Source organism: Ahaetulla prasina, chromosome 4 (genome assembly GCF_028640845.1).
Source record: "Ahaetulla prasina isolate Xishuangbanna chromosome 4, ASM2864084v1, whole genome shotgun sequence".
NCBI lineage: Eukaryota > Metazoa > Chordata > Lepidosauria > Squamata > Colubridae > Ahaetulla > Ahaetulla prasina.
This window is the reverse complement of record NC_080542.1, coordinates 148,968,239-148,991,107: the sequence shown is the minus strand read 5'-3', so window position 1 is coordinate 148,991,107 and position 22,869 is coordinate 148,968,239. Positions and strand designations below refer to the sequence as shown.

Here is a 22,869-nt window from a genome sequence, read left to right as displayed (position 1 = left end):
TGGCTGACATTTGAACAAGGCCGCACGAACATTCTGGAACGCCTGCAGGGTAGGAATCCTTAATTATCATTGTTTATTTCCTGGGATCTGTCTTTATTATTTGATAAGTAACTCAAGTTGTCAAAGATGCCTTACACACATTACTGCTCCTATTTTCCCCCTAACAGCAACCCTGTGAGGTGGGTTGGGCTGAGAGAATGAGACTGGCCCAAAGTTAACCAGCCGGCTTTCCTGTCTAAGGGAAGACTAGAACTCACCAATCGTCCCACGATCAGCCAGGCTGCTCTCATGCTTCAATCTGTACTACAACTCCCACTTTCCTGGTTACTAAGCCAGCACCTAAACCACTACACACTGTCCATTGATTTATTATTTTATTTATTTTTTTAAAAAAGGAAAAAACTTTGGCAGCTCCCTATTTAGCCAGCTACGGTCCTTAAATTAGGGCAAACCCCGACAGTGCTTTGATCCCGTCAGCAGGGGTTGCGCTTCGAGAGAGGCACCCGCCATGTTGTTGGGCTTGTACCCAGTTTAGCGAGGTAGCCAACCGAGTGGTGGAATGTCGCTTCTTTCCTGACAAAGTGAAAGGCACGGACAGATTGTCACTCAAGAGAGAGCTGTGACAAAACAACAACAACGGCAACACCCCTCCGGGTTGGGCTTTCAAGTGGCATCCGGAAGCGTAGTTGCAGGTGCTGAAGTCTGGCTCAAATTAAAAAGCCTAGAACGTCCTAAGTGTGAAAAAGAGTGATAAGTCTCTTTTTAGATTGCCGTTGTCAATTTTTAAAAACTCCTTGCGGGTTTGGGTGGTCTTGAAAGCCAACTCCCTTCTGGCCCTGTGATTTCCTTGAGGGTCTTTGTGTGAGACCACAACCAGATTTAAGACTTTTGAGATTAGGGGGTGGGAGCGGGAGAGGGGATTGATGGCCAGATGCTGGTTAAATTGTGTCTGAAGGAGTCTTAAAAACAAAAGCGGGGGGGATAAAGGAACACAGGAGCCAAGAAAAAACAAGAGAGAAAAAGGGGGAAAAAGCAAGAGAGAAAAAGGAAAGAAAGAAGAGAGAGAGAGAAAGAAAGAAAGAGAGGGGAGGGAAAGAAGACAGAAAAAAAGAAAGGGGAGAGGGGAAAGACAAGAAAGGAAAGGAAGGAAAGAGACAGGATGGGGGGAAGGAAGAAGGAAGGAAGTAGGGAGGGAAGGAAGGAGGAACGAAAGGAAAGAGAAAAGGAAAGGAAGGGATTGAAAGAGAAAGACAGGAGAAAAGAAGGGAGGAAAAGAAGGAACAAAGAAACAAAGAAAAGGGGAGAGAAGGAGGAGGAGGAGGAATCTTTGCTGCTCTGTGAGCCAGACTGTCTTCTTGCAAACGTTTCATGACCCAACTAGGTAATCTGATCAGTGGTAGAAGAGTGAGGATTTTGCTCTCTGTTTATATACAGTCCCTTCTAGCACTGATGATGTCACCTAGGAGGGTCATGAAATGTCTGCAAGGGAACAACTGGGTCAAGAAAGGTCAGGAAGAAGTGGGGCAAAACTCCCTTAACAACTGTCTCAATTAGTAATCTAATTTTTGTGGTCGTAAATTGAGGACTACTGTATGCTATTCCCATTTAAGCATCAAAGGAGGAGGAGGAACATATACCTTTAGTCCTTCACTTATGACCACCATTGAGCCCCAAATTTCTGTCGCTGAGTGGGACACGTCTCGTGAAGTCTTGCCCTGTTTTACGGCCTTCCTTACCTCCATCATTAAGTGAATCACTGCAGTTGGAACATCAGTCACACGGTTGGTATTAGCAGATCATGTGACCCTGTGATGCAACCATCATAAATAATGAGTCGGTTACTGAGCATCTGATTTTGGATCCAGTGACCACAGGAATGCCTCAATGGTCGTTAAGTGTGACAACCGGTCCTGAGTCGTTTGTTTCATAGCCGTTGTGACTGCAAACACTCATGAAACGAACCATCATAAGTCAGGGACTACAAGGAAGACAAGGGATCCTGGCACCTTTTGTGACCGGATCCCGATTTTATGTCTGTATCGTTGTTGACGTTTCAGCTCAACCGGCTAATCGTTCGCATTGATCACCGAGAGAGTTTTATATACCCAATTAATTTATTTTGAGTTTTATACACCTAATTAATTTATTTCACAATCTCGTGTGGAGGCGGTTATAATTTTACAACAGTTGAATAAATGTGAATAAAACGCATTTAATTCGCTTAAATCTCTTTTTTATTTTCCTCCCTGTTTTTTTTAACCTTGGGATTCTGCCTTTCGGACCGACAAGTCTGGAAAATAATTATAAATTTAGATATTATTAAAATATCTGTATTTTCCCATCGTATTTTCCTTTGTAACATTACAGAGTCTCCTCTAACTTAACAACGGTTCGTTTTGTGAGTGTTCGAACTTACGACGGCGATGAAAACAAGGGACTTGGGGACAGCTGTCTCGCTTAGCAGCAGACTCGATGGCGGTCATAAATCGAGGACTGCCTGGACAGGTAGTCCTTGACTTACGGCAGTTCATTTAGTGACTGTTAGAAGTGACGACAGCAATGAAATCCCATGGTTACAGGATTAAATTTCAGATGCTCGGCTACTTGTTTCATCCTTATGACCACCATTGTATCCCAAGGTCATGTGATCCCTTTTTGCAACAAGCCAAATCAACGGGGGAGCCAGAATCACTTTTACCAACTGAACAACTGCGTTGATTTGCTAAGAACAGTGACAAGAAAGCTCATAAAAGGGGGCAAACCTCAACATCTCACTTAGAGGCAGAAATTTTGGGCTTAATTGTAAGTTGAGGGCTACCTGCATTAATGAAGGATTCTGTTTTCTCATCATCATGGCTTTGCGTTGCCAAAACGCCAAGTCTTGTTTTCCTTCATAAAATTACAGATAGTCCTCAACTTACAACAGTTCACTTAGTGACCAAAGTTACAATGGCACTAAAAAAAAGGGACTTAGGACTATTTTTCACACTTAATGACCACTGCAGCATTCCTGTGGTCACATGATCCGAATTCAGATGCTTGTGATGGTTGGAGCACCCTGAGGTCACATGATTCGCTTTTGTGACCTTCCAACAAGCTACATCAATGGGAAATCCAAATTCACTTTAAGGACCGTCTTACAACTTACTTCCACACTTAACAAGCGTGGAAAGAAACGTCATAAAGTGGCTCAGACTCCCTTAACCAATGTTTCGCTCTTTGACAAGTTTTGGGCTCAATTCTGGTCTAACTTGAGGACTAACTCCACTGATCTACTCTGCATCCTTGATTTATTGGTGCCAGGAGCCCAGCGTCCATCCAGGGTGATCTTCTTCAGATCTTCTTGCTGTTAAGGGTCAATCTTCTGTCTTTTAGATGGAGCACAAGAGGACAAGATGGAGACAGACACGGACGGGGCACAGACAGACAAAGTTAAGGTCTGGCACAATCAAATCCCCTTTTGTTGTTCTTGTTGTTGTTGATTCTCCTTCTAGACTGAGTTAATTTGAATCATTAGAATTCAGTGATACTTGAGGCTCGGGGTTGAAGTGGTCTTCAAACTGGGTGGTGTTTTTGAAGATGTTTCATGACGCAACTACAGAACGTCATCAGGCTAGAAGGGGAGGGGGGTTGTAGAGGAGGAAAAGGAGGAGGATTAAGGGGGTCCTTGGTGCTCTCTGAACTGGGTGGTTTTTTGGAGATATTTCAACGCCCAACTAGAGAACATCATCAGTGCTAGAAGAGAGAGGAGTTGGTGGGAGGGGGGAAAGGAAGGAGGAAGAGCAGGACTTTGGAGTCCTTGGTGCTCTCTGAGCTTGCCTGTTTTCTTGCATATGTTTTATGACCCAACCAGGGAACATAATCAGTACTAGAAGGGAGAGGGGTTTGCAAGGAGGGGGAGGAGGAAAACTGTGAGGTCCTGGGTTGCTCTCTGAGCTTGGTGGTTTTCTTGCAGATATTTCATGACCTCACTAAGGAACCACATCAGTGCTAGAAGGGAGCGGGGATTAGTCTCTGTTTATATACAATTCCTTGCCTAAGCAGGGTTGACAGGTGTGTGGTTTCTCCAACCCACTCTTGTATTACTAGTCTTACTTTCTGCTCCTTTCTTTGTCTGGTGTTAATCCCTGCTTATCTGTGTTTTTCTTTCTGTAATGGTCCTTGATGCTCTCTGAGCTTTGTTGTTTTCTTGCAGTTGTTTTAGGACCCAACTTGGGAACATCATCCATGATATAAGGGAGAGGGGTTTGTGGAGAGAAGGAGAAGGGAGGAGGCGACAGATGAGAAAGTAGAGGAGGAGGAGGCAGACGAAGAAGAAGAAGAGGACTATACGGGGTCCTTGTGGCTCCCCGAACTTGGTCATTTTGTTACAGACGTTTCATAACACAAGTAGGGAACATCATCAGTGCTAGAAGGGAGTGGGCTTTCTGTAGAGGAGGAGGAAAAAGAGAAAACGAGGAAGGAAAGGAAGGAGGTAGAGAAGGAGGAAAAAGAAGAAGAAAAGGACTATGGGGTCCTTGGTGCTCTCTGATATTGGCTGTTTTCTTGCAAAAATTTCCCAACCCAACTAGTTAATATCATCAGTGCTATAAAGCAGTGGGGATTAACTTCTACCACTGATGATGTAGTGTAGTATTGTGAAACATCTGCAAGAAAACAACCAAGTCACAAAGCACCAGGGACACCCCCCCAAAAAAAATTAGTACTAATATTCTTAAGAAACCATATTGTTTCCTGCTTAAGTAACACCCCTGTTGTATATTCTTCACACCCACTGTTGAACAAAAGGAAGCACAAATATTGTTTTCCCTGGAGTAGACTAAAAAGGAAGGGAACCTCTTGCCTTTCGAAGTTCTTGGTGCTCCATCACAAAAGGTTTTCAAGAGGAGATTGGGTAACCATTTGTCTGAAATGGTCTAGGGTCTCCTGCTTGAGCAAGGTCCCTTCCAACTCTGTTCTTCTAAAGTCCCTCTGGCCAGGTCCTAAAGTAGTCCTATCAGGATATCAGAGCTTTAAGTTCTTTCTTTCCCCCCCTCTCCCCCTTCTGCTGAAACTCTGCTGCTGTGTGACAACTTGTAGCCCATGATTCTCTTAAGCCTTTTTTCCTTTCTGGTTTTTTTTTTAATTTGAATTTAATCATCCCTTCTTTCTCTCTTCTCAACCGTCCTAGGTCGAAAGCAAAGGAGAGAATGAAATAGATGCAAACAAGTTACCAGAAGGAGACGATGAGAGAATCCCCGAAAAGGAACAAGATAGCGACGTGTCTCAAGATTCAAAACAAGGTAGAAGTGGGGGGGGTTTTTTGCTGTGTCTCACACACACACAGAGAGAGAGGCCATGGAGGTCTTTTCTATTGTTCCAGCAACGCCCCATAAATTTGGCCGGAAGAGAGATAGTCTCCCCCTCGTAACACAGATTGCTGCCGTAAATTTCCTGCCTTATTTCACGAACCTCTCTGCGCCTGGCAGTAAATCTTGATTTGGAAACCTTGCATGCTTCACTTACAGACGCTTTTCATCTCCCGTCATCGTACGCTGGGTCATTAATACTCAGCTAATACTCAGCTAAGGGGTCTGAGGGGGAGGAGGGGACCAGGTTGAAACGTTAAGAAGGAGAGGAGGTATTATTTTGTTTATGGCTAAGCCATCAGTATGGCCTGGATCTGAAAGAATGAATAGGCAAAGCCAGGAAGATTTTGGGGTAACCTGCCCTGCTAACGACCTGCCCTCCATTTACAATACTTCATTTAGTGACCGTAGTTACAAAGGCACTTTAAAAAAAGGTGACTTCTGATCGTTTTTCACATACAATGACCACTTTAGCATCCCCGTGGTCGCGTGATCAATATTCAGAGAGTTGGCAACTGACTCACATTTACGATGGTTGCCGTGTCGACCATCCTATGAGCAAAGTCAATGGGGAAGCCATATCTGTTTAACAACCGTGCTACTGACTGAACTACAGTGGTTCGCTTGATGACCCTGGCAAGAAAAGTCGTAAAATGGGGGTGTGTCTTGCTTAGCGACAGAAAATTTGGGGCTCGATTGGGTTCGTGGAAAGTAAGTGATATACAGGCTGTCCTTGACTTACGACCATAACTGAGCCCAAAATTTCCATTGCTAAGCAAAACAGTTGTTAAATGAATTTTGCCCCCAAATTTTACAACCTTTCCTGCTACAATTGGCAAATAAATGGCTGCAGTTCAGTTAGTAAAATGGTTGTTAAGTGAATCCATTTCCACCATTAATTGTTTTAATCAGAAGGTTGCAAAAGTGGGTCACGTAACTCGGGGACAGTGCAACCGTTATAAGTACGAGCCAGTTGCCAAGTGCCCAAGTTTTGACCATGGGAAACTGCAACCGTCATCAGTATGAAAGACGGTCCTAAGTCCCTTTTTTCAACGCCATTGTAACTTCAAACGGTCACTAAATGAACTGTTGTGACTCAAGGACTACCTGTGTAAAGAGAGGTTCGATAGAGATCCACAGCAGGGCAGGCTGAGCGGAGTTCTTTCTGGTCATACTGGGACGAGACTGGTTTTCTTTGGCCGAAACTAAAATCTCAGGCTGGGAAGTAAAGACAGCCGTGGGAATTGGTGGTGACCTTAAGCTAACCTGGGTTTCTTTGTCCAGATGATAAGGACGCCGATGACAACAAGGAGAACTTCGACGTCGGCAAAGAGAAGGAAAGCAGTGGCGGGAAGCGGCGTGCCGAGCACGAACTCTCCGAAGGGAACGTCGCCACGGCCGCAGCTGCCGCCCTGGCTTCAGCAGCCACCAAAGCCAAGGTTTGTCACAGAGAAGACCTCCGCAGCTTCTGCATTTCCGCTGCTTTGTGCGTGACGTGCCGGGATTGTACTTGTGTTGTGGTGGCGGTGGTTTTTTTTTCGGTCCTCTTCCTGTTTCTTCACACTTTCCAATGCCCCGTTTGTGCGCTTCGGCTTCAGCTGCATGAAGGGGAATGTGTGTGCGCTATTGTCGGCCGGCTGACAGAACCCCTCTGGAAAGTTTGGCAGCTGCTCCGTACGGGTTGATTTCTTTCGGCATTATTGAAAGGAGCTGAACTGTTCTTTACCTCACAGCTCTGCTGACGGTTTGTGTGTGTGTGTGTGTAGGAAGGCTAACAACGCATTCCAGCTCCCATTTACTAGGAGGGGGTGGATTGTGGATCTGAAAAGAGCTCATTGTGTAGCCCTTGCAAGAAATGGAAGGAGAAACTTCCTTTTTTCCCTGGGTTGAATGCATGACGACGATTCTTCCTTTTCCTGCCATTTCTGAGCTAATGAGCAGAAGATCCCTTTTGCCACGGATACCCACCCTCCTTTCTCCCTAGGAATGACGCTCCCTGTTGCCCCAGAGCTTCATTTTACACCAAAAGTCCAGGACCCGTTCCTTTCTTCGGCACAAAAATCGAAGTGAAGTGAGAAGCAAAGAATACACTCGTTTAAGGTGCTTTTATCAAAGCACCACGGAGTGTGTCTGAGCTAAATTTCCTTCGGTTATTTGCATCGTGGGCAAAACAGCTTCCAAAAACTGCCTTTCCCATACAGTAGTCCTCGACATACGACCACAATTAAGCCCCAGATTTCTCTTCTTAAGCAAGACAGTTGTTAAGTTAATTTTGTCCTATTTTACCAATTTTTGTTGCCCCGGTCGTTAAGTGAATCACGGCGCGTACTCGATTAGTCGTACAGTTGTTACATGGTTCTTGAATTCTTGATTCTTGAATCCTGTAACAATCATGCGACTAACCTAGTAAGCACAATGATTCACTTAACAATCAGCGCAAGAAAGTTAGTAAAATGGGACAAAATTCACTTAACAACGGTTCTCCTTTGACTTTACTTGTCAGAAGGTTGCCAAAGGGAAATCACGTGACATCCGAGACACTGCAGGCCTCATAAATACAAGTCAGGTGTCAATCATTTGAATTTCGATCACCTGATCACCGGGGTGCTGCAGTGGCTGAAAGTGTGGAAAACATCATGTCACTTTTTTCAGGGCCATTCTAACTGCAGTCACTAAGTGAATGGTCGTAAGTCAGGGACCACCCATAATGCAGATAGGAGTAAAAATGGACAAAATGTGTCTCAGCCCCTGTTTCACTGCATTGTGGAGACAAAACGCTGCTAAAGAGAGAGCGACTGGTGCCCTCAGGCAGCCGTTCTGAGTGCCTTGCTCACACAGGCAAACTGAGAACCCACGAAAGAAGATCCTAAAACAGAAAGTCTTAACGATCCACCTCCTATTTGCTTTCTCTGAAAATGCAGCTAATCCTCAACTTACGGCCATCATTCAGCCCAACATTTCTGTTGCTAAGCAAGACATTTTTTAAATGAGTTTTGTCCCAGTTTACAACCTTCCTTGCTGTGGTTAAGTGAATCACTGCAGTTGGTAAGCTAGCAACACGATTGTTAAGTAAATCTGTCTCCTCCCCGCTGTCAGAAGAATCGTAAAAGAGGATCACATGACCATGGGACACTGCAACGGTCATAAATAAAGACAGTTGCCAACTGTCTGAATTTTGATCACATGACCAGCGGTCTTAAGTGTGGATAACAGTCATAAGTCACTTTTTTCAATGCCGTTCTAACTTTGAACAGTCACTAAATGAACTGTTGTAAGTAGAGAGCTTCCTATGCTAATTCCTTTTGCACACTTTGCTTTTATATCTGACATCCAAGCGGATCCTGGTTTCATCCAATAAACCGCCATAAACCCATCACTCCAGCTCTGCGTCCTTCCTAATCTCACTCTGGGTGGGAAAACCATCCCGCCCAGTCTTCTCCAGACACGTCACCTTCCAAAATCCCGTTTTCAGAATCATTCGAATAAATGAAATAATTTCCCCACTGGAAATGTCGTACCTCCCTTTGTGGTCGCAAGCATCATCTTAAAGCTGCTAATAGAGTTTTGAGATTTAGTTATTAAGCCGCTTTGAGATGATTACTTCATCTTAGTGACAAGGAAGGATATAACGATGCCTTCATTTACCCCGCAAAAAAAAATCAAAAAAAATCTCAGCCTTAAATGGTTGCCAGGCAGATCCCGCAGCTGTGCGGTTGATCCCCTCGAAATTCAGGCACCGTACAGCAATCTCGACAATGTTATCTCCGTCTCGTTGAAAGCAAATTCTGCTAGAATTGCAGACGCCTGACGGAGATGCTTATCAGATAATGCAAAACTGTTTTAAATAACTGGAGATAAAATACTTATCCAGAGCTACGAAAACCAAACATTGCTGGTTTGGCCTCTGGGTAAACTGGGTTCTGTTCTTCCTTAGCATCTGGCCGCCGTCGAGGAACGGAAGATTAAATCTCTGGTGGCTCTTCTGGTGGAAACACAGATGAAGAAACTGGAGATCAAACTTCGTCATTTTGAAGAGTTGGAAACCATCATGGATCGAGAGAAAGAAGCGGTAAGATTAAAACCAGGTTCCGTTCACTCGTGTCTTGGAACCTGTTGTCTGCCAGCTCAAAGTTTCTCCAGATTTACTTTCTCTACTGTTGATTCTTTTATATCTCGCCTTATCGTTTTTATAAATAATTCTGGGCGGTAAACGTCCCTGATACACAGGGACGCCTCAATTTACGAAAACAATTGAGCCCCAAATTTGTGTTGCTAAACAAGACGGGTCCAGTGAGGTCTATCCCATTTCAAGACCATTCTTGCTGAAGTTGTTAGTAATACGGTTGTGTAGTGAATCTGGCTTCCCTTCAGAAGGTCGCAAAAGGAAACCACTTGACCCTGGGACACTGCCACCGTCATAAGTATGAGCCAATTGCCAGTCCTCTGAATTTTAATCATGAGATTGTGGAGATTTTGCAATGAACATTAAGTGCGAGAAACGACTGGTGCCATGGCCTAGAGGTGAAGCTCTCCCCTCACAATCAGGATGCTGTGAGTTCAATCCTAGGTAGAAGCAGATATTTTTCTCTGGGCACAATAAGAATGTATCTGCTGAATATAACTCCGCATTGGCAACAAGAAGGGCATCCGGCCAGTAAACACTCGGCTCCATTCAGTTTCCCAGACTCCGCCCTGCAAGGGATTATGGGGTCATTAAAATATGTATGAGAAATGGTCCTAGGTTACTTTTTTCAGTGCTGTTGTAACTTCGAACAGTCGCTAGATGAACAGTTATAAGTTGAAGGCTGCCGATCCTTCTCCCTCCTTCTATTTCTGCCCCTAATTTCCAATTTTCTTTTATTTTATTGGCTGTGATCTTATTTATTTGTTCATTTGTCAGTTTATTTTCCCTCACATTTATGGTTGTGAGTTTCCTCTGGGAATTCCATTGATCCCCAAAAAAATAAACCCTATAGAAAAAAAGGTTTGACTTCTAGCCCCAAATTGCCCCCCGGGCGCCATTTCTAAGACGGGCGCTGACTTTCTCCCGCCGGACTGATTTAGCACTTCCGTTGTAGTGGGTCTGTCATTAAAAATTCAGGCTTCTCAGCAATCGGCTTTTGCACATGTCTGTCCCTTCTCCGCAACAGCAGCATTGTTGGCAGTGGTCCAAGGTTAGGGACACACACACACACACACACACACACACACACACACACACACACACACTTAGCCACCCCTCCCAAAAATAGGGTACACTGAGAGAGAGCTAAGCCCAATTTGCCAAGGCAGGCAGGTGGTGCTTTCTTGTGTGACTCACCTGTGTGCCGGGCAGAGAAATGGACACCTATTTTCCACGCCTAAAATGAGTGGGGGAGGGAACGCTGGTCACCTACCGGAGAAATTGGGAAGACCCTCCTCCAAATGGAGGGGGCTATCCAGCCTGCAAGACCAGGATCAGGCGCACACACGCAGGTCCAATTAAAGTGATTGATTGCCAAAAAGCCTATCCAGGGGGGGAATCTTCTCGGCTAATAGTTAGCACCTGCTACTGGTGTTTCCCCAAAAATAAAACCCGGTCTTATAAATTTTGTTTGCCAACAAAAGAGGCACCAGGTCTTATTTTCAGGGGTGTGTGTCTTCCACTGACTCACCTTGTGGTGGCGGCATCAACAGCCCCACCGAGCACTGCCGGCCCACTTCTGCCGCCGCTTATGCACATCGCCCCAGCTTCCATTTCACTGTCAGAGGCCTCCAGGGCTCCGGATGGACATGCACAGCACCCCCAGCCTCATTTCACCATCAGAGGCCTTCCGGAAAGCCCTCTGCAGCCAATAATAATAGAGCTCCGAGACCTTTCCAGGAGGCCTCTGACAACAAAATGAGGCCAGGTGACACTGCGGACGTCGATCCAGAGCCCGTTTTGTAGCTGCAGAGACCTTTCCTGAAGGCCTCTGACAGTGAAACAGAGGCTGGGGGCGACACATGCACAAGCGATGGCGAGCTGCTGCAGAAGAAGTGGTCCGGCAAGGCAAGGCAGAGGTCAGGATGCGCAAGGCCTGATAAGTAGCTCAACTCCACCACCAACCGCCCCATCCCCACCCTAGTTTAATTTTTACCTGTGCACCTCACCCCACCTCCTGCACCCTGGAGTGTGCAGGATCTTAATTAGGGTTTATATTGGGTGCACGTGTAAAAATCAAGCTAGGACTTTTGGGGAAATGCAGTAGTAGGAGTTCAAGGAAGGCTGGTAGTTTGCTTGTGACTACGTAAGAATTCTAGGCTGCTGCCTCTTTTCACACCGCCTCCAAATTCTGCCAAACCTGCTACAGACGCTGACGTTCTGCCCATTCATTTGCTTCTTCTTTTCCCAGTTGGGGCCGGCTGAGGAATCTGTCCCAAGGCCATGTCACAAACACAACACCCCCCCAATTCCTTCCTCTGGGCACCCCAGAGTCAATTCCTGCAGTCCCTCCTCCAGCCACTCAGCCATCAATATCCCAAGTCCGTCCGGATACCCCACGGTTGGAAAATAGAGCTCTTCTGGGCAGCCCTTGGTCAATCCATGAGGTCCCCCTGGGCATCCCAAGGTTAGTCCATGGGGCCCCTTTGGGTTCCCCTTGGTCAATGCATGGAATCCCTCTGGCCACCCCAAGGTTAATCCCTTGGGAGTCCCTCCAGGCACCCCAGGATTGATCTGTGGAGCCCCTCTGGCCATCTCGCAGGGTCAGTCCATGCAGTGGCTCCAGGCAGCCCCCTGTCCATACCCGACACTCAATTCAATCAACCTTCTGACCTGCCATAATAACCCAGACTCAACGCCCCCCCCCAATTTGCTTCTCGCCCCCTCCCCTTTCCAGACCCCTCCTTGGAAAGTTTAATCATTGTTCTCTTCCTGATGATCCTTGATGGGGGGCGGAGTCCTCGCCCCTCCCGTTTCCCTTGAAGCCAAACCACATAAAATGGGACATTTTGCCCAAACCGCCCCCCGCCCCCCGTGTGTGAACTCTGGCACGTGTTCTTTGCTCTTTATCCCGCCAGGTTTTCCTGATTTCCTTCCCTGGAATAGTTTTGTGTGGCAGGCGTGTTTCTGCCCCCCCCCCATCTCCCCCTCCTGCTCTCTGCTGATTGGCAGATAAGGAAAGGACGGTTGCTAGGGGCTAAGGCAGCTTCTCCATTGATTCTCTTCTCTCCCCCCCCCCCCCACACACAAGAAAATTACTCTCTTGCAGCAAGCAGCTGTTCTTGCCCCTTAGCCATGCATGGATTCCCAGTTTTCAGAAAGTGGGTGGGGGGACGACCCTCAATTTTCCTCCCAAAACAAAGCTTTCCAGTTGCAAAAAAGGTTGGTTTTTGTTCTTCTTGGCCTCAAATTGGCCTTTTTCCTCTCCCCCCAATTTTATACATAATACATTCAATGTAACACTTTTCGCCCAGAGAGATCTAAGTCAGGGTTGTGTAAAATCTCACAAAAGAGGTGTCAGGCTGCATTACTGCAGAGCCGACAGCCAGCATGGGTGAGTTGCTTTTAATTTCTCCGTGTTTTTTTTTTCCACGGTGGCGCGCTTTGTGAACACTTTGCATCACTCGTTCACACGTGTGCGCCAACAGCACACCCCACTCTACAAACGGGTAAGGATGGGAGGTGTGAACAGGATTCCCTCAGCCACCATCCATCCAAATTGGAAGTTGACAGGTGGAGAAATTCCATTGGTCCTCGTTTCAGAGACGGCCGATTCGGTCATTTTTTTTTTTTTTAACCGAGGTGTGACCAGAATTTAGGAACCCTTTGGAAATCTGGATTTTTTTAAAAAACCGTTTTCTTCTTCCCTCCCTGTTTCCATTAAGATTAAGAGGGAAAGTTGGCAGGATCCCAAGGAGTCATTGATACCTTTGTACTTCTCTTTGGTGGGTCCCCTTTGCTAGGCTCAAACATTGATTATGTGGGGTTTTTTTTAAAAAAAAATAATAATACGTTCATCTCTCATTCAGCCTGAAAGCCAGGAAGTGGACAAGCTGTGCACAATTGCTTTCTTGGTGCAATGTAAAAGGTTTCGTGGCTCGATTTGTTCTAGTCTTAGTTTAGAAAGCAGGAGACGGTGAATTCTAGTCCCGTCTTACGCATCAAAGCCGGCCGGGTATCTTTGGGCCGATCACCAGAAGACAGTGAGTTCTAATCCTGCCTTAGGCGTGAAAGCCCATTGGCTGACCTTGGGCCAGTCCCTCTTTCTCAGCCCACCTCACAGAGGAGTTGTTGGAGAGAAAATAGGAGGAGTATTTTTTATGTCCATCACCTTGAATTTCTACAAAATAATGGAAAAAAAGTGACCCAAAGTCACTTAATGACTTTGTTACGGGTTGAACAAATGCGGTGATTCACTTAACAGTTGTGACCAGAAAGGTTGTAAAATGGGGCAAAAGCTCACTGCACAACTGTCTTGCTTAGTGATGGAAATGTTGGGCTCAGTTGTGGTTGTAAGTCGAGGACTACCTGCAATCAAAATTCGGATGCTTGGCAACTGACTAGCATTTATGACGGTCGTACTAATCCCAGAGTCACGTGATCCCCTTTTGCAACCTTCTGACCAGCAAACTCAATGGGCAAGCGGGGCTCACTTAACAATGGTGTCCCTTGCTTAGCCATGCAAGGGATTCACTTAACAACGGTGGCCCGAACGTCATCACATGGGGTTACTTTAACACCTTTACTTCACTTTTAATAACTGTCTCACTTAGCAACGGTAACCTTGGGCTTGATTGCGGTCATAAGATGAGGGCTAACCTGTCATCAAAATTTGGACACTTGGCAACTGACACATATTTATGGCAGTCGCATTGTCCTGGGGTCACGTGGTTCCCTTTTTGCAACCTTCTGTCAAGCAAGGTCAATGGGGAAGCCAGATTCACTCAACAACCATGTCCCTCACTGAACCACCCCGGCGATTCACTTAACAACGGCCCGCAGGAAAGCTCGTCAAATGGGGCAAAATTCACTTTTTAGCAACTTGACTCATTCAGCGATGGAAATGTTGGGTTTGACTGTGGATGTCAGCTGACAGATACCTTTATACCAACACATAATTTATGGCCGTGATTTTGAAGCCATGGCCGGGGGAAAAACATGCTGTGGTTATTTTTATGATGGGCTTTGAACCACCAATTGGTTTATGATGCCGATCGGTATATGATTTTCTTTCCCCATCTCAATTTCTTTTTTCTTTAGCTGGAGCAGCAAAGACAGCAGCTGCTCACCGAGCGTCAAAACTTCCACATGGAGCAGCTGAAATACGCTGAACTCCGAGCCCGACAACAATTAGAACAGCAGCAGCAGCAGCAACAACAGAGCCAGAACGCACAACAATCGCACCAGCACACCAGCGGTCCGGGCATGAACCCTCTGGGGACAACCTTGTCATCTCACCAGCAGCCTCCCCCTTACCCCATGATGCATCACCAGATGCCCCCTCCTCACCCTCCTCAACCAGGTTAGTGACGTCGGTCGGCGTTGGCTGTTGAAGCCTGGGTTTTGGAAAAGAGAGAGAGAGAGAGTCATTTTGGGGCTGGCACAAATTCTGACAAGATGAGGAAGCCAACATTATTAGGTGCTGGAGGCATAACCTGTAAATAACAGGTAATCCTCGCCTTGCGATCAACATGGGTGGCTTAAATGAGGCAGTGGCTGAATGGATTCACGCCTGGTTTGGTACCCTTCATTCTCGCGATGTTAAGCAAATCGCTAGAGTTGTGTGGTGCGTTGTGCAAATTTAGATCATGTGACTGGGGAATGAAGCCATACAAGGATGGTTAGGTCCTCGGTGCTCTCTGAGCTTGCAGACATTTTGTGACCCAACTAGGTAACATCATCAATACTAGAAGAAAGGGGGATCAGTCTCTGTTTATGTACAATTGCTTGCCTGGGCAGTGTCGTTCACAGTGTGTGTGTTTTTCCCCTTGGTAGGTCCTTGATTAGGAGAGGATTGTTTTCTCCTTGATGGTTTGTCTGGGATTAATCCCTGGTTCTCTGAGCATTGATAATTGGAGGGGATGTGTTAGCCTTTTTGTTTCCTTTTTGAATTGAATGTAAACGTGACTTTTCTCTACCTGTCTATAATGGGAGAAGAATCCATCCTGGTGGCGTCATTTCCCCTTTACAGCCATACTCCTTTTAAGGGGGGGAGTTCCTGGGTGACCTCTGAGCTGGGCGGTTTCCTTGCAGACGTTTCATGACCCAACTAGGTAACATCATCAGTGCGTAACAACCCACTAAGTTGTGTTCGGAGCACAACAGGAACGGTGGACTGCAATCGGCATTCGGGAAGTCAAACCTGCCAACTTTCCTCCTCTTCCTCTTCCTCAACACTTTGTTAGAGCTTTCCTGGTGGAACCTCCCTAAAAGCTTTGCTCCAAAAGCTTATTCGAACCTTCTTTTTAAAATGTCTGGATGTGCGAAAATGGGCTTTTCAAACTCAGAAAGCAAGAACAAAATCCTTCTGGGATGAAAACAGGTTTCAAACCAGGGCAGGATTAGCAAGGGGCGGGCAGGGGATGGGGGGGTTCCAATTTGGAGAGGACATTCCAGAATGAAAGTCTCCAACCTTTGGAATCTGGAAAGAAGGCACTGCGACAGTTTGGATATTGGAAGATGAGGCTTCTCTACCTGTTGGATTGTGTTCAGAAATAGAGGGAGGGAGGGAGGGAGGGAGGGGAGGAAGGAAGGAAAGGAGATATATAGGGAAAGATGAATGGAAGGAAAAATGAATGGCAACAACTGTACGAAGGATGGAAGGAAGCAAGAAAGGAAGGAGATATGGGGAGGGAGGGTGGGTGGAGGGGGATAGAGGAAGGAAGGAAGGAGATATGGGAGAGGATGAATGGAAGGAAAAAAGAAAGTTGGAGATGTATGAGGGGTGGAAGTATAGTGGATGGATAGAAAGAGATAAAGGATGGAAGGAGGTATGAGGGATGGATGGATCAGTGGGTGGGGGGAAGGAAGGGAGGAGGTAAAATGGATGGAAGGAAGGAGAGACGATGGATGGAAGGAAGGAGATATATGAGGGAAGGAAGGTGGGAGAGGGGGAGGAAGGAAGGCACCAACCAAAGGCATCTCCGCCAGCCGCCTCCTGTCTAATGAACCATGCCTTTCTCTCTCGCCCCCCTCCCCAACAGCTGCCGTTTGTGCATTTGTGTGTGTGCCTGCGTGCGTGAGTGAGTGTGTGTGTTTTCCTTTCAGCCTCCCTTCCTGTATGTAGGTCATGCTTCCCTGTTTATTCTGCTCCAGCCATTCCGCCTTCACCCCCCCCCCCATCTGCCCATCCTCTCCTCTTTCTCCTCCACCAAACGTCCTTCTCTCTCTCTCTCTCTCTCTCTTTGTTTTTCCCCTCTTTCCTCATTTTTTCCCCTGCGTCTCGCTTGCCTTTAACCTGTTGTCGCATCTCGGCTACTGCGGGGAAATCCTGGTTAGCGGGAAGCCATTCCATTCCTTCTCTTCCCCCCCTCCCCCCCCCACGGAGAGTTTTTGCACGTCTGTGCTTGCAAGCGAAACAAAAATCTGTTCTTTTTCTTTGCTTTTGTTTCCCCCAGAGATACACACACACACACACACACACACATATAAAAGACAGAAAAAGGCTTTTAAAAAGCACTTTCACGTTGTGTGCCGTTTCTTGCAAAAGTAGAGCAGCGGGGGGAAAAATTAAGATTTTTCTCCTCCTCACCGGTGGCTTCAAAGGCATCTTAAATATAAGCAGTCCTCGGCTTAACATCCGCAATGGAGCAGCCACATTTCTGCTGCTAAGGGAGACATTTCTTCAAGGAGTTTCTTGCCCCCTTCATTAACTGAATCCCTGCAGTTCTTAAGTCGGTAACATGGTTGTGTAGCCAGTCTGGCTTCCCTGTTCTGTTTGTCAGAAGGTCACAAAAAGGGGATCACGCAACACACACACACACACACACCGGGACACTGCAACCGTCATAAATACGAGTCAGTTGCCAAGCTTCTGAATATTCTTCATGTGCCCGACAGTTCTAAGGTTGAAAACTGGTCCCAAGTGCTTTTTTAACTTTGAACGGTCACTAAATGGACCATTGTAAGTTGACTATCTGGGGAGGCCAGTATTTTTCTCAGTCTCCTCAACTTGGAGATGGGTGGACTTCAACACCCAGAATACCCCAGCCAGCATGCTTTAAGAGTGGAGGACTCCGACTCCCAGAATCCCCCAACTGTCATGTTTAGAAACACTCATCTCCCCCCCTCTCTCTCTCACTCCCTCCCTTTCCTTTCTTCCTTCCCTCCTTCCCTCCATTTTTCTTTTTTCCTTCCCCTTCCTTCCTTCCTTTCTTCCTTCCTTCCTTCCTTCCTTCCTTCCTTCCTTCCTTCCTTCCTTCCTCCCCTCCTTCTGTCCTTCCTTCCCCTCCTTCCTTCCTTCCTTCCTTCCTTCCTTCCTTCCTTCCTTCCTTCCTTCCCCTCCTTCCTTCCTTCCTTCCTCCTTCCTTCCTCCTTCCTTCCTTCCTTCCTTCCTTCCTTCCTTCCTCCTCTCTCCCTCCTTTCCTTTTTCCACTGTCCTTCCCCCTCCCTGTCCCTCCTTTCTCCTCTCTCTCCCTCTCTCTTCTCTTTCCCATTTCTTTTCCCCTCTGTCTCCCTGTCTCCCATCTCTTTCTCCTTCCTTTCTCATTCCGTCTTCTCTCCCCTTTCTCTTTCTCTCTGTTCCTCCCTCTCTCCACTCCAATCCAGTAGTTTGCACAAGAGATCAGTGCTTTAGTTGCCAAGGTTGTGGATGGATCCCTGCATGCATCTGTGAACGGACGGACAGATGGAGAGTTGTACGGAGACGCCAAAAGATTGGGAATGGAGAGGTGGATGGGAAGGGAGGGAGATGATGGAGAGATGGACCGGTGAGGAATGGATGGATGGAGAGATGGATGAAAATGGATGAAAAGGTGGGGGAGGATGGAAAATGGATGGATAGAAAGACGGACGGATGGCACTTCGCCTTGAGCACTGAGATTTTGGGGTACACAAATGTCCTACAGAACATTGTGATGGTGGACTAAGAATGGGGCAGAGATGTTTAAAATGAAAGAAAGCTTTGGAACTTACTAAGCTCTTACTAACTACTTATTAAGCAGTGCAGCCACTGCTGAACTTGTACATATTAGCTCTTGAGATTAATTTCCCCACCCCCCACCGAAGGACAAGGATCCCAGGATCTGGGGTATCTTGTAGACCCCTCCCCATCAGTCTGAGACCACCCATCACCTTAGAATTTTTGCTTTATGACTTTATGTCCATTTTTAATGAGGAAAATAAATAGTGCTAATAGGATACTAATAGCTTACTAATGGGATACCAATAAAAGTGTCTCACTAACAGGTTTTTAGTGAGTGTTTGAACCAGCACTCAGTAACTCAGTTTGTTTTGTTCCATTTACCTCATCTACTTAACTTGGATTATCTCAGAAGGACTTAACGGATTTGTGGTAGGCTTCCTTGGCTGGAGGAGTCATGTGACATGGACACCACCCAAAGCTCCTTCTTGTAAGGGTTTGACCAAGGCAGACCTGAACATGAGCTGCAGGTCTTCTGTTCTTTTACTAGACATAGAAACCGCGGACCATGCATCTGACTTGAGATGTTCCTCAAGATGATGGATCATAACTTTCATGATTCCTGGATGGTTGGAAGCTGAAGGACCTGTTCCTTCAGTCCTGACTTGCTCACAGAATCATGGCATAGAGAAGAACCGGGGAGATCTTCTAAGATTTCAGGAGAACATGATCAGAAGCTTGGAGGACCTGACCCTTCAATCCTGACTGGCTCACAGAAGTATAGAGTTGGAAGGGACCAGTGAGTTGTTCTCCTGGTTCCTGGAGAGCATCGTCAGAATTTCAAAGGACCTGGCCCTTCCGTCCCAACTTGTTCACAGAGTCATAGAGTTGGCTGGATTAGACCTGGACCATTATGCTTGGATGGCCCTTAAGTGTGTAATATTTTGTGTTATTTGGGAGGTTCCATTTTGTGTCCGTCTCATCCGGTGGGGGCTAAGAGGGTGATGAGATAGAGAAAGGGAGGAGGAGGAGGAGAAAACAGATGAAGAGGATCAGAAGGTGGATGGATGGATTGATGGGGAGGATGAGGGGGAGGAAATGGATGAAGTCCAGAAGATAGAGGGATGGATAGAGGGATGGATGGATGGAGGAGGAGGAGGAGGAGGAAAGGAAGAGGATGAGAAGATAGATGTGGGGGGAGATGGATGGATGGATGGATGGATGGATGGATGGATGGATGGATGGATGGACGGACGGATGAATGGAGAGATGAACAGAGAGATGTTCCAGAGGTTCAAGGATGGCCTCCAAGAGCCACCACCCTCCATCACCACCTTCACTGCTATCTTCCTCCCCTGCAGGTCCAATCCTTGGACAGGGCTCCATGATGCCAGGACAGCCCCTGCCAGGCCGTATCATGCCAACCGGAACCACCAACGCCCCATCGGCCACCAGCACCAACATTCCTCCATCTGGGACAGGAAACATTGTTGGGCCCCGGGGACAACTGGCATCTCCCAACGGCTTGTGTAAGTCTTCCGGTTGGCCCCCGTCTCTCCTTTGGCAGCTTTCCTTCCTCCCAGACTTTCATTCTATTAATTAAATTTACAGCTGGTCCTCGACTTACAACCACAATTGAGCTCAACATTTTTGTTGCTAAGCGAGACCTTTGTTCAGTGCGTTTTGCCCCATGTGACGACTCTTCTTGCCGCATTTGTGAAGCGAATCATTATGGTTTGGCTTCCCCACTGATTTTACCAGTCAGAGGGTCACAAAAAGGGGATTGTGTGACCCTGGGACACTGCGACGGTTATCAGAAACGTTGGCCTCATTTATGGATTGTAAGTCAAAGACTACCTGTAACATTACAGACAAACGGTTGTCTAATTTTTTGAGCCCCGTTGCCCTCCGTATTCTTCTGATAATAGCCCTTGGCTTTGAACTGAAACCAGCCTCTTAAAAATCTTCTATCCAGTGGCAGGAAGTTCCACTGGCTTCCTCACATGCCATTCCATTTTGATGGAATTCAGCAAATTCCTAAATAAATAATAAGTTCCAAATCCTTGCATATTACCAACCGTCCCATGGCCATTGTCCACCCTTCCCCAAATGAACCTTCTGATCCATCCATCTCTGGTTGGAGGCCTTCAGTGATTGGTCCTCCTGAAACCAGGTCCCCATTTTTAGGGCCAAACCTTCACATTCCAACCCATCTCCTACCAAAAGTAAGTGCAGAATTTAAGCCATGCCAGATGTCACATCTTCTCTCGAGCTTCTGAAGAAACCAATTTGAAGATCAGAGCTCTCTTTCCAGATGACCACCTTAATTCTCTCTTTGATGTCTCTTCTCAGATCCTCAACCGCCGCCACCACCTCCTCCTCCAGCCGACGGGGCAACACCGCCTCCCGCAGGACCCTGAACACGTCCTCAATCAGGACCTTCTCAAACTCTGGAAGATGCAGCCAACACCATCATTCCTCCATGTTCTGCTCCTTCTTCTCCCAGCTTGTCTTCCCACCCCAATGAGTCGTCCGACTCACCATGCCCATAGTTTCGGGATGGGGGCAGCAGTAACCCTTTGGGTGGTGCTTCTGACCCAGAGCTGGCTCATCTTGGTGCTTCGGTCTCCTGGCCATCAAGGGCTTCCAGCACCATCAAAAGAACTGGCAAGGATCTGCTGGGATTTGAGGGGGCTGAGCCAGTGGGTCAGGCCAAGAACCAAGATGAACCAGCTCGGTTCCGTGAACCAGAGGGGAGGAAGGAAGGAAGGGTTCCCCATAGCTTAGAGTTCAAGGTGAGATGTCTCCATCTCTTCCAGGTGGACAAAGTTCTCCAGAACATTGTTCTTTCTCCTGGACGAAGTTCTCCAAAACATTGCTGTTCCTTCTTCACACCTTCTCCTTGAACCTTGGGGGGGGGAGGAACACACTCCCCACAATGTCAATATAGTAGCCCAGGGAGACCTCCCCTCCTCTTCCAGCCCCTTCCCCATCTTTCTGTGGCTCCTCCACTGCAGCCCACCCACCCACCCGACTGCTACCATCGTCCTCCACTGTCATCAGTTCTCAAAACTACCTCTTAGAAAGCAGCTGCACTGGGGGGGAGGGGGCAAGCCAGCAAGCTGGGACCCTTTTTGGGGTCCTGCAAGCCTCCTCCCATCTTTCATAGAAACACCCCCAGCCCGTACAGTACCCCAAAAGCCCCTCTTACCTTTGCCTGCCTCTCTTCGACCCACCCTTTAGAGATGAATAGTGGGCTATTGGCTTTGGATCAGGCCTGAACACTCACAGCGCCCCCCCCCCTCCTGGTTTTCTTGCAGGTGCCTTGCCAGAGAAAGTGGGGGGCTGCCATGGCACCCTCCCCATAAACACACATCCCCCCTTTCAAGAAGGGTTTACTACACTTTGGGGCCTGGGGGTGGGGACATAACAGGCCTCCAAATCTGGTTCACTGTATTCCCCCCCACCCCTCAGATGTGAAGAATACAACGGTTGTGTAGGGTAACAATTGCGGGTCTCCCAACCTCTCATTTGGGGAAGATCTTGTTCTCTTCTCAATACGCACCCGGAAAATCGGTCCCTTTCTCTTCCCATCCCACGCGCAGCCCTGCCACCACCCCTCCTTACCTCGGGAGCACCATGGGATTTGTGATTCTCAGCATAGGTCCTTTTTGACGGAGTCCCCTTTTTTAGCAAGATCTCCTTTGGATTGTAAAAGATTTGCAAAATGGAGAAGTTTTCTCTCCCTCTTTTCTCTCTCTTTCTCTCTTTCCCTTTTTTTAAACTCAATTAGTGACCGGATCCTGTCGCTTATGTACGTGTGACAAATTATTAACACGACGGTGTTTCGGTACGCATGAGAAAGGGGAGACGTTTGGAGGGTGAGGGTTTTCTGGCTCCAATTTGGGGATAGGGACATCAGTTCCTGCAACAGAAATTTCTCGATTTTTGTGACATTGAAAATAAAAACCTGGGGTTTTTTTTTAAACAACTCGGTGTGTCATTGGCGTTCTTGTTGATTAGGGAAGGTATTTCTCAATTTAGTGACCACTAATTATTAATTAATTAATTAATTAGGAGCCCTAATGCTAAGCGAGGGATTTTGTTAAGGGAATTTTGCCCCATTTTATGACCTTTCTCACCACACTGCAGTTAAGTGAATCACTGCAGTTATGTCGTAAAACCTGGTCATTAAATGAATCTGGCTTCCTGCTTTTCAGACGGTCACAAAAGGGGAATCGTGACCTCGGGACACTACGATTGTGATAAATATGAGCCATTGCCAAACCTCTAAATGTCAGTCAGGTGACCACGGAGATGCTGGGACAGTCGTAAGTGTGAAAAAATGCCACTGTAACGTCGAACGGTCACTAAACACTGTTGTAAGTCGAGAACTACCTGTAATGCTCTTATTGGCCTCTTTGCTCGATGTCCCTCAACACTCTTGACAACCACATACGAAGATCCGAAAACACACA

General features: G+C 46.9%; 1 protein-coding gene across 1 annotated transcript in view; it reads left to right on the top strand.

The window, feature by feature from the left end:
* SMARCC1 (SWI/SNF related, matrix associated, actin dependent regulator of chromatin subfamily c member 1) overlaps positions 1 to 22,379 on the top strand; it is a 58,371-nt gene extending 35,992 nt beyond the window's left edge. Inside the window, exons 22-28 of the mRNA XM_058181594.1 lie at positions 3,376 to 3,437; positions 5,171 to 5,282; positions 6,633 to 6,787; positions 9,283 to 9,417; positions 14,572 to 14,833; positions 19,753 to 19,920; positions 20,744 to 22,379. Of these exons, the coding sequence (XP_058037577.1) occupies positions 3,376 to 3,437; positions 5,171 to 5,282; positions 6,633 to 6,787; positions 9,283 to 9,417; positions 14,572 to 14,833; positions 19,753 to 19,920; positions 20,744 to 20,811 (962 nt within the window). The 3' untranslated portion in view covers positions 20,812 to 22,379. The remainder of the gene's footprint in view (positions 1 to 3,375; positions 3,438 to 5,170; positions 5,283 to 6,632; positions 6,788 to 9,282; positions 9,418 to 14,571; positions 14,834 to 19,752; positions 19,921 to 20,743) is intronic.
* Positions 22,380 to 22,869: the final 490 nt, after the last annotated feature.